The sequence below is a fragment of the Pyricularia oryzae genome, chromosome 2 (assembly GCF_000002495.2).
Source record: "Pyricularia oryzae 70-15 chromosome 2, whole genome shotgun sequence".
NCBI classification, from domain to species: Eukaryota; Fungi; Ascomycota; class Sordariomycetes; order Magnaporthales; family Pyriculariaceae; genus Pyricularia; species Pyricularia oryzae.
The window spans coordinates 3391520-3402953 of NC_017850.1; the positions used below are offsets into that span (position 1 = coordinate 3391520).

Consider the following 11434-nt stretch of genomic DNA (forward strand, 5'->3'; position numbering starts at 1 on the left):
TCTGGCGATGAAAGTCGTGCAAAAGTCCCTCTGCTGTCCTACTGGATTTCACAGTGACCAGGTTCGGAGGTCCACGATACTGGTCCGTTTTCTCGGGCCCCTCAACCGAGCTTGACGCCATAATGGAATGGCGAATGATGGCAACAAGAGTCGGGCGCCGACAAGCCTGACGAGCCAACATTTTCGGCTCTTCGACTCAAGTATACCGTCGGCCATCGTCAAGCTGTGATGATCATCACCGATGGCGGTTACTCGGCGTTTGTGGTTGATATCCATTGTCAAGGTAGTATTAAACGTGTCAGTAGGCAGTGGCAGTGTTTGGAAGCCGTTTGGCACGGCTTCATACAGCCAGGCACCAATCAAGGTCGTGGCGACAGGGATTTGTTATTCGTCAGCCTGTGAAACAAATGACCCGAATGCTGATTGTGCATACCCAGCCTATAACTCGAGGTTGCACTCTTTCACGACGCTTTTGTGTTAGTCAAACAACCCAGCTGTATCGAGACGGTACTCCTGATCTGCGTTGTTGAATCAGTTTGCGTGTCTCGCTCTCGACCCATGACCGGCCTTGCCCGGCGCAGACCCTGGCCCACTTGATTGGATCCACTCCAATCGAGATGCATCTCCGGACCCACCACCACCGTCCCGTCCGTTAGTTAGCGCCGGTTTTCGGCCTAAAAAAACAACGCCCAGATCCATCACGACAACCATGTCAAAATCCTATCAGGTTAGTTACTCCTAGATATCCAGTCGGCGCACCGAATTCCACGGAAATCGCTTCACCTCGGCTAACCGCCAACATGCTGCCCTTGTCCAGGAAGCGCTTCGCCTCCTCACCTCCCGCTCCCGGGCCTTCAGAAAAATCATCACCGATGCCGGCGGCAAACCTCGCCCGCCTCGCGGCAACGAAGTCGGCATGCGAGAATGGCTGACGGCCCTAGGCCACGACCGAACAAAGACCCCATTCGACGTGATCCACGTCACGGGCACCAAGGGCAAGGGCGGAACATGCGCGTGGACCGACGGCCTCCTCCGGGCGCACCTCAAGGCCCGCGCGGCAGGACCGCGAGCGGCGCCGGGCGCGCAGCAAAACCAGCAGCTCAAGGTCGGGCTCTACACGTCGCCGCACATCGTGTCGGAGCGCGAGAGGATACGCATAGACTTTGCGCCCGTGTCCGAGGATACCTTTACGCGGCACTTCTTCGAGGTCTGGGACGCGCTGCTGCGCCACGTCGGCGGCGGCGTCGACGACATGCCGGGCTACCTGCAGCTGCTGGCGCTGCTGTCGGCGCAAATCTTCCGCAAGGAGGGGGTCGCCGTGGCCATATACGAGGTCCACGCCGGCGGCCGCTTTGACGCGACTAGCCTGTGGGACCGCCCGGTCGCGTGCGGCTTCAACACCATCGGCCTCGATCACGTCGGCCTCCTCGGCAACAACGTGTCCGAGATTGCATGGAACAAAGCCGGAATCATGAGGAGGGGCACTACCGCCATATCAGTCCCGCAGGTTCCCGAAGCCAGGGAGCAGCTCGTGGCTGAGGCGAAACTGCTCGACTGCCCTTTGATGTTTGTCGATGGGGCGGATGAGCAAGCCATCCCTCCAGAGGCCGGCCAAATCAGGTCGGAGCTCCTGCTCCCTGGGCCCCGTTACAACCTCGCTCTCGCGACGAGGCTGGCAAATACTTACCTGGAGGCGAGACTGGGCACAAAGCTCAGCAAGGAGGACATAATGCAGGCTGTTCATGATTATCAGTGGCCAGGTCGCTTTCAGGTCGTTCAAGCACCCGGCCAACAAACTCGTTGGTACTTGGACCTGGCCCACAACGATTTGAGTCTCCCGGTGGCTTTGAACTGGTTTTTCACCGAGGCCAGCAAGTTTGACAAGGCGCACCCGCTCCGTAGCTCCCAGGATGCCGCTGCTTCAGAGGGAAATAGCCCCTCGCAGTCGGTACCCAGGACCAAAGTGCTAATCTTTGGTCACCAGTCTCACTTCCGTGAGACCGCTCCCATGGCCGAAGCAGTGGTCAGCCACTGCAAGGCCCAAGGCCTCGTTTTTGACCGTGTGATCCTGGCCAGCCACTCTCATCGCGTATCAGGCAAGCAGGTATTTGGTTACGACTCGGCGCTCCAAATCATGGACATCTGGAAGGGCATGGCGGGCTCGCCCGAGGTCACATGGTCTGCTTCCATCGCGGAAGCCATGGACATGGCGAACCAGATTGGACTGCAAGCACCGGTGGAAGGTGTCGGCTCGCACTCCTTGATAGTGGGCTCTTCGCATCTCATTTCTTCTGCCATTTCTACCATGTCAAGCCCTCGTCCTTTGGGATGAGCAGTCGGCCTGGGCCGCGTAACACTTGCTGGTCACGGCCTGATTCTGACAAGCTCAACCTGAATCCAGTCCGCCCTCCCTCTTCGGACTCGATGGCTACCTCGAAGAAGGGTTGAACAACTCTCCATGCGACGTCAAGCTATTCCGAATCATCAGATTGGCTGTCGATGGCCACCTTACCATCCGGCCACGATAGTGCGCGTGTCGGTGGCTAGTCAGAAGTGGTGTGACATCCAGGCACAAGCGTGCTTGATGGTGAAGCTAGCACGCCTCGTTGTCGTGCTAGCGTCCAACCAATAATTGGAACCGCAAGGGGGGGGGGGGGGGGGGCGATTGACATGGTGCAAGCACACGGTCATTGCAAGCCACCAAGGGCCCCCATGGACACATACACTCTAACAGACTCTGGTGGTTGCATTTCCGGACAAGACCGACCGACCCACCTCAAGCCTGATGTCTTGACTGATCCAACGGGAGAACTAACCTCAAAAAACTCCCGCGTGGCAGCCCTCTTTGGACACCATCATTTATAGTATGGTTTAGCTGCGGCGAGACTATAAACTTGATTTGACCGTCTGCGTAATGGCATGTGCTGAAAGATTTCCGATGTACAAAGTAGATGATGGTTCAGTGCAACAGAAGCGACAATACAAAATTCAACTGCCCCTCCTTGACGAGCTGCCTTGTTTTGCTGAAAATTTCTGCTTTGCTACAATAGACGATGGTATAGTTCATCAGAAGCGAGACCAGGACAATCATTGGCACGCTTTCGTGAGTTGTGTTTGCTGAAGATGCGACTCGGTGATTACTATGGATGATCGTATAGTTCAACAGAAGCGAGACTTGGAAACATAATTTATCCGCTTTCGTAACTCGTCTTTTGCTGAACAGGTTTATCATAGTTGGAGAATAGGTCTAGGGTTGGCCGAAGCCTGATACTTTGTATATAGTAAATTTACGTGTCCAAGTGGGCTAAATTGTGATGCACACGGTTGCCAACCAGCCTAGATTAATAAGGTTGCGTCTCATCTACCTACCCAAATGTGTGGTAATGACTCCAGTTGTCGTTCTGGAAGTCTTCCTACTTTAGCGTCAAGGCGCGTAGTGACTTTATTTCCCCCCTTTTTTTTCTGTGCGATAAATGTGGCATAGGTACTACCTAGGCTACATGCAGTTAGGCATAAAGTGGTAGATGCAGTAGCTCTGGGGCAACATCAAGCAGGTACGCAGGCTTAGTATGTCTTCAATATCATGCAGAGTTTGGGGCTACAACAGACGTGTGTCTGCCAAGACGGTCAAACCAGCTGCTTCTAAAATCTACCCAACCCGTCCGATTTCCCCACCGCACCTTTTTTTTCGGTATTCACCTTATTATTTCGCCTTTCCTTCTTTTGGAAACGAGGGGACTCTGGGACGGTAGGTTCTCAGTAATCAGTAATCCAAAAACCTCGGGGGAAAAAAATAAGCTTTCGGCAGCTCCTTTCACCACCAATAGTACCGACTTTTCCGGTAACGAGAAACCTCTCGGTACTGACAAAGCTCTCGGTACTGAGAAGTCTGCCGCCGGTACTTGAAAGCCGGCCGGTATTGGAAAGTCTGCCGCCGGTTACGTGAAAGCCGGCCGGTAGTTGAAAGTTTACCGGTAGTGGGAATGGCTTTCCGGCTTGGGCGCTTTACATTCTATATCACGGTTACGAGTACTAAGAAGCCACGCATAGCACAAGTCAATGCAAGCACTCATACCTGTGTAGTCTAGTGTCACAACAGAGGTCCCAATTCAATGGCTGCGATTTTAATCTTGACGTAGCCACCAACGTAACATCAGGCCTGGATAGTTGCAAAGATTTTCAGACTCGATCAAAGCCTATGCGCAGAGGTAGATGAGCAATTATACATACCGTGGAGCTGGATGGAGTGAACAATTGTGGAGTACAAAATAGGTATACAATGTCGATCGTGGAACCATAGTTGGCGGGCTGCCCGGCCGATTACTATATATGGAAAATCTCCGAAAAACGTTCGGTATGAAATTAATTTTCTTCTTTTGTATAATTCCCGATCTGCACGGCTGCACTAATTTCCCAGATCGAAGATGGAGGACGGCTCTAGCGCGAGAGGCGCCCGGCGACACGCGGACGAACCTTGCCCATGTCGTCGTCTGTTTGCTGCTTACATAGGCAGGCTATAGCTACATGCGCTGTCATGGGGATTACAGTACAGTAGTCGGAACACCAAAGGCGAGTCTTGTTTTTGTTTCTGGTGCCACCAGTCAAGGGTCGTTTCACTCTGGGGGCAGGAATTTTATCTTATCGCTCTTTTTCTCTTTTTCTCTTTTTCCTACCCTAGTCCATCCTGACAGATTCGGTATCAAAACAATGCCGGAGCTACTCGGTATTCGGTAGTATAAATTGCACCGGTGGGAAAAAAGGACACGGCATTGAAAACGGTCTAGTCTTGACAAATGAAGCCGAGTTGGGACGTGTTTTGTCAATTCCTCCGAAGAATTGACTGGTGTCACATACGGAGGCCACATATAAGCATATCGGCGGTCAAATTCCTATGGGCTGGCACGCTGCTCGAAAACCAAAATCAATTCGATAACAATTAAAACAGGAAAGACAAGCCAAAATTCCAACATGCTTGGGAACTGTCATAATACTTGCTGCATCGGCGAACTCGTACTCCATAAGGTATAAAGCTTTAAGATAAATGCCATTTATTGGACGGTAAGTACTTTCTAGTTTGGCCCACGATTAATGAATGTAGTTTCTGTACCGATTGTATATCTCTCTGGTAATGTGCCAATGTGTCGGTCGTAACTTACGACTTTAGACCTGGAACCTTCGCACACGAGCTGCTTGCTGCTATAAGGCTTCTCAAAAAAACATACTTCGCAGCATCAAGTAGGGAAAAATTTAACGGATATGCAGTCTCCTGCATATTGGGGCCGGTATCCGGTGGAGGGGAGGGCTAGGCTGGAATAGTCGTAAAAAGCGCGAACTCTTTACCAAAAATGCCAAGATTTAAAAAAGGCTTCCTTCTTCTGTTAGCGCTTGTCTCTGGTTCCCGAGCTTGCCGAGACCCATGGAGAAAAAAAAGATTAAACCTTTGCAATCGACTCGTCCCATCTACGTCCCGGTGCCTTACATATGGTCGGCGACCAGACGTGAGCCGACAAAAGTACCGGACTAAATCCGGTTATCCGTCAAGGAAAAAGGCCGTTTTTGATGCCTCGTCTGTATCAAGAGTGAGTTAATTTATTAGTAGGCATGCATGCTTTTTTTCGAATCCCATTCGTACTCTGGCAAAAAAGCAGCGTCCAATGATGGCCATATATTGCTACTTATAACCTGAGACAACCATACCGTTATAATTACAACTCCCACTGTCGACTGGCAGTATCACCACCACCATGTTGAAAAAAGGCTACTACTACTCTTACTATTGTCTCTAGTCTAGCACAGCCTGTATACATCACCGTCGTTGTTGATATGATATCACTGCGTCCTCACATGCGACCGTGCCACCGCTTTGGGCCTCAAAACCTTCCGATCGGATTTCAGTCCCACGAATAGATTGAATCTTGCCGTTCATTTGGCTCAAGTATATGGGACTTAGGTTTTGTCACACTCGTGACAGATGATCGTCCAGCCGCAACCACCAGACCGTTACCGTTACGTGTATCAGCCAACTGGACAGACATATTTTACAAGCGACGAAAGAATCAAGACAACAGATTGACTCTGTTTTCGAGCCACATGGAAAACCTTGCCGTGTCAAAAAAAGAAGCAACAAAGGGGCAGACACAAAAGAAAGACCAAAATCCGTGAAGATGGAACAGCAGCAGCAGCACTAAACCGAGTCGGTTAATCGGCATCCGCGTTTTCTCTAGTCGGTTTTTCCTAAACGGGAGTAGGCGGGCTTTTCCATCTACGATTAAAGCTTAAAACGTTTACTGGGTTGGTTTTTTTAGTCTTGTATTTTCCTGGGGATGGGTTGGTTTAAAACCCACGTGCGTCTTGTGTGTGTCAACCCAGTCTTGGCCAGTCAAAGACTGGTATTGTCGGTGATCTGAGTTTTTCCCCGTCGAGAAACTTCCCGGTCTAGTCCTGAACAGGCAATTCACCGCTGTAAGCTTAGCAGCTCCCGGCCGAAAAGTCTGCCTGCCCGGTCGGTACACTGGAGGTAAAGATGCTCATGGCGGGGGCCTAGATTACCTACCGCCCTGGGACTCCACAGCCACGGTCTACTGTAATTCCAGGCCGGCCTTTGGTCCGAACTTGCGACCTGGTGCATCTGTTTACTAGTGGTGCAAGGGCAAAGTAGGTGAGTAGAACGGGAAGCAAGATGCACTCGCCAAATTAATTTCAGGGGGTCTGGTTGAGGGCAGGTACGGGGCACGAAGGGAAAAAGAAATTCACGATGGCATTTACTTTTTGTTCGAACCACGTCGAGGTTTTGGACCCTGAACTTTTCTGATGTGCTGCAAATCTACGTGATCATAGATGATGCTATATAGAGTTGAACCGAAAATTCGTCTGTTCCAGTCGAGCCAATTTGTTGGTGAATTTTTAATAGGAACTGGTTTCTGTGTGCAAATTTCCCTGTTGTTTCTCTGTCTCTCTGTCTCTGTCTCTGTCGCTTGCGTTGTTTCCTTTTCTTTCGTCATTCTCGGACACGAATCCCCGTTCCACCTTGACTGTGCACATTTTACGTGGCAGACGCAGGAAATCCCTGATGAATGCCGTTCAAAATCCTCAAACAAGAAAAGGTAAGGGTCCTGTTGACATGAGCTGGGATGATCGCTCACGCCCTGGGGCCGGGGAAAATCATTTTCTTCATCCCACAAAACAAAAGAAAAAGAAAAAAACAAACTGACCTTGTGCCGATCCACTATTAACCGTGTCGGGTTCCCCCCTGTGGTGGACGACCCTGACTGTCGTAGAGGTCCCCCTCAGGAACAAGAAATGCCATGTGGACGCCGAAGGTGGTCGCCGACCAAATGAGAAGGGAAACAGAGGAGCATTACGCAGAATGGCATCATTTTGTTCTTTCGTCTCAAGAAACATCAGATCGCGAAGCAGACCGCATAACCACTGGTTTATCACGCACAAAAGTACTATAATATGCAGCTTTACAGAGATTTGCATGGTACTTTGCATATAGTACTGGTGTTCCCAAGAGTCCAGCCTTTTTGTCGCACAGACAAGGTGACAGGGCTGGTCTTGTCGGTCCCCCACCAGGATCGTAGCCATCAACAGTGGTATTTTGTACAAGGTAATATTTCTTTGGCTACCTCAGGTATACAAATCTTCACACATGTCATCATTTGAATGGTGAAGCAGAATAAGCACAGCGGTGACATAATGTTTTAATGTTATTTTGCAGCTTGTAACCTGCTTCCAACAGGCAAAAAACGCCTTCCACATTCCCAACCCACCCACGCGAGCCATAGTTGCGGGAAAATCTCCGCAGATGACATATTTACTACGTATACGTAGCTTAGGCAGTAGGCTGGGGCAACGGTGCGTCCCAAATGACAGCACGTACTTTTTTTTATTATCATCTTTCAGCATACTTTATAGAGACAGACACACCTCAGGCCTACGGTGCCTCCCTAATGTGGATGAACCGGCGGCTCCTAGCAGCAAACCCAAACCAAAAGGACAAAAAGAAACCCATTTATCATTTGTCTGTATTATGGAGTAGTCCGGGATGGCCCCCCTTCTCCCCACACAGCCGGGGTCGATCCTGAGATCGCCCCATTCTAGGGAGCCGGGAAACCAAAAACCCACACGTCCTTGTCCTTGTCTCTCCCCCCCCCCTCCACTTCCCGCAGCTACTGCAATGCAACACACGACTCAATTCCCCCGGAAAGCTTAAATCAATTAGGATTTTTATTTTTATTTTATTTTATTTCAATTCACTCTTTTTACGCTTGCGTGTTTTCGTATTTTTGGGTTCGCAAGTTGGTCCAAGGGCCATGCAGCCACCCTAAATATCTACGCTGCTGCTGGCACACTCCCACGCCCCCTTCCCGGTTTTGCCTTTTTGAGCCTGGCAATCGGCTCACGGCAAGAACCTGAAAAAGGGTACCGTGGAAGAACCGCTCCCACTTTTTCCCTGAACACCCCCCCTTTTTTTTTCTCCTTTCGCCTTTCTCTCTAGGGACTGGAAACGTGATTTCCTCCCTCCGTCATCATCATCACTCCACAATATTACCACATATCGGCCTGGGCATTGGATATTTTTTTTCTTATTCTTCTCTAGTATATCCTGCCACTATTCCAAGGAATAACAATTGGACCCTGAACGGCCCCGGATTGTAATTTCTGGGGTTTTCCAGCGCAGAGAGGGTTGCTTGCCAGGAAGCTTGTTAAACAAGCCGCATTACGACGTCTTGCGAGCCTGTGGAAAGAAAAGGGAAAGGGGCTCAACTGGCAAAAAAACGACAAGGTACGGACCGTGTGGGAAGACTGGCAAGGAAACAGAACAAAAAGGGAACCCCACGAAAACACGACGACATCCATCAAAGCATACAGGAACGGGAAGGAGCAAAAAAGAGAGCAAGAGCGAGAGATATCAACCAAAACTGCGGGATGGGACAAGGCCCAAAAAGCAAAAAGCGGCATGACAGAAGGAGGCCATCAATGAGGAAATCTTCCAAACCCCCTGCGATGGGATCATAATTTGGACCCCAAGGTCATCGACAAACACTATTTTCTTTTTTTTTACTTTCTTATTATTATTTTATTCCTTTGGTTTATTTTATATTTTTATTTACCTTCTTCAACCCCCTATTTTCGGCGTCGGACACGACAACAAAAAAACCAACCGCCTCTTCCAAAAAAAGAAAACTCTGGACTCCTGGATACCCGCTGCGGTGCATTCATCATGGCCAACTCTGGAGACTTGACCCCCGCCCTCTACGCGGCCCCGGCCTCGCTCATGGCCTTGACCGGCCTGCTGGTGGGATCGAGAACATGGGCACGGCTCACCTTGACTGGACTACGCGCCGATGATGGTTAGTGCGGCTGGCCGATCTTTTCTTGTTTTTTTGTTCCTTTTTACTATCTGGACCTTTTTTTCCTTTTGGGAATCGTGAGGGGAATTTCCTATGCTGACATGGGAGACTTTTTTACTGCCATTCTTTAGTATTCATAATTTTTAGTTGGGTAAGTAAAGCCTCTGCAAGAAAAAAAAACCCAAAAACCCCAAACAGAGTTTTCAGCCGACCGACAACGAAAACCAAAACCCACGCTAACGACAACTCAAACCAACAAAAAAACAGATCTTCAATGTGGTCCTCTGCAGCTTCGTCATGGCCCTGGCCTCGGTTGGGCTGGGTACAAAAACCGGCGAAATGAGCTCCGAGAACTACGCCAAGTACCTCAAGCTCATCCCGGTCTGCTCCATCAGCTTCAGCTTCGGCACGGCCCTGGCAAAGTGCTCCTTTGCCGTGCTGTACCTGCGCCTGATTCCGAACCGATACGTCCAGTGGCTGAACCGCGGCATCATCTTTTACGTGCTGTGCCAGGCCATCGAGGAGACCTTTGTCAACATCTTTCAGTGCCGGCCCGTGGCGAAGGCTTGGGACCCCAGCCTCGAGGGAACCTGCATCAACATTGAGACCATGTGGTGGTTCGGCGTAAGTTATTATTATTTATTGTTTTTTTTATTCCATTTCTTCACTCTCTTTTTCACTCTCTCTTCCCGACCAACGTTGCTAACTTGTGCCTCGCCAATATAGTTTGTATCCAACATCTGCACAGATTGGATTCTCTTCCTTGAACCCATGCCTTTTATCTGGGGACTGCAGCTCATCTCGGTCACCAAAAAGATCGGCCTCAGCTTCATGCTGTCCCTGGGCCTTCTGTTAGTCAACCCCCCTAGCAATTGGCAAAACAAGTATACGGCATACTTGGCATCATGGCGACGACTAACCTTTTGAAGCAGTCTCTGCATCATATCAGTCAAGAGGGTCGTCGAGGCTGCAAAGACCACAATCAATGACGGAATGTGTTAGTTTTTTTTTCTTCTTTTTTTTCCCCCTTTTCTTTTTAAATCCCCACCCCCAAACCCTCTCTCCTACTCACAACTGACATTGATCTTGTGTCCCCCAGTCCTCCTCGCCGAGCCACTCATCTGGTCCATCGCCGAGCTGAGCGCCCTGATAATATGCTCCTGCACGCCGGCGCTCCGCCAGACCCTGTACCGGATCCCGTGGCTCAACCGGGCGCTGGGCCTCGGCTCCAAGCTGGGCTCGGACCGCGAGGACCGCTACAGCAAGTCGTCGTCGTTTGGCGCGTCGCGCTTCTTCTTCAACCGCCGCGTGCGGTACGGCCGCTCCACCAGCTGCAGCGGCGGCGGCGTGACCGAGGTCGGCGTCTGCCCGAGCCAGACCAACATGGAGGACAAGAACAGCGGCGGCGGCGGCGGCGGCGGCAGCGGAAGCAGCAGTAGCGGCAGCAGCAGCAGCAAGCACCACCACCAGGGGCCCACGACCGAGACCGAGGGTCGGCCCACGCCCAGGCGGCACCACCTCCTCATGCCGCCCGTGTTTTGGTCGAGGTCCGGAGCATCCCGGCAGCCCATGAACCTCCGATCGGGGATCCAGTCCAACCTCGAGGTGAGCAGCATACGAGACATGAAGAGCAGGGCCACGCAGAGCACCGACTACGTGCCGTCGAGGCCCAAGCCCAGCGAATCGTGCCACGACCTCGCCTACGGGCAGCGAGAAAAGCCACACTTGTGTGGGCAACAACACGTGGGCATGAGAATAATAGCCATCGAGGGGGATGACGACTTTGACCAGAGGAGCACTCTGGAACCCCTCGAAAGTGAAACACAAGATTATTATACAGAGAAGCCACACGCAGAGTCGTGTATATCAGCACCAGCACCAGCACTTTTGCGCAACGGCAGAAGCATTCCACCCATCAAGATCACGCCGGCCATTGATGACAATGAAAGTATCCTATCGCCGAGGCCGGATCCCCTATCAAAGCTGAAAGGATCAGCAGATACGAGCGACTCAAAATAGTCGTGCATGAGGATTGGCGTCTACCGATTCCTCATTTCATATTAAAAATACCAGCAATC

General features: G+C 51.0%; 3 protein-coding genes across 3 annotated transcripts; 2 read left to right on the forward strand and 1 right to left on the reverse strand.

Moving 5' to 3' along the window:
• Positions 1 to 679: 679 nt before the first annotated feature.
• MGG_01397 (uncharacterized protein) lies at positions 680 to 2332 on the forward strand (the record flags this gene model as incomplete). Its single annotated transcript, XM_003714293.1, has 2 exons — positions 680 to 727; positions 818 to 2332. The coding sequence occupies exons 1-2, from the start codon at positions 710 to 712 to the stop codon at positions 2330 to 2332; spliced, it is 1533 nt and encodes a 510-aa protein (XP_003714341.1). The 5' UTR covers positions 680 to 709.
• A 1482-nt stretch (positions 2333 to 3814) lies between these two features.
• MGG_15691 (uncharacterized protein) lies at positions 3815 to 4482 on the reverse strand (the record flags this gene model as incomplete). Its single annotated transcript, XM_003714294.1, has 3 exons — positions 3815 to 4012; positions 4076 to 4084; positions 4474 to 4482. The coding sequence occupies 3 exons, from the start codon at positions 4480 to 4482 to the stop codon at positions 3815 to 3817; spliced, it is 216 nt and encodes a 71-aa protein (XP_003714342.1).
• Positions 4483 to 9038: 4556 nt separating this feature from the next.
• MGG_01398 (uncharacterized protein) lies at positions 9039 to 11375 on the forward strand (the record flags this gene model as incomplete). Its single annotated transcript, XM_003714295.1, has 6 exons — positions 9039 to 9356; positions 9488 to 9507; positions 9624 to 9980; positions 10083 to 10207; positions 10289 to 10353; positions 10456 to 11375. The coding sequence occupies exons 1-6, from the start codon at positions 9227 to 9229 to the stop codon at positions 11373 to 11375; spliced, it is 1617 nt and encodes a 538-aa protein (XP_003714343.1). The 5' UTR covers positions 9039 to 9226.
• Positions 11376 to 11434: the final 59 nt, after the last annotated feature.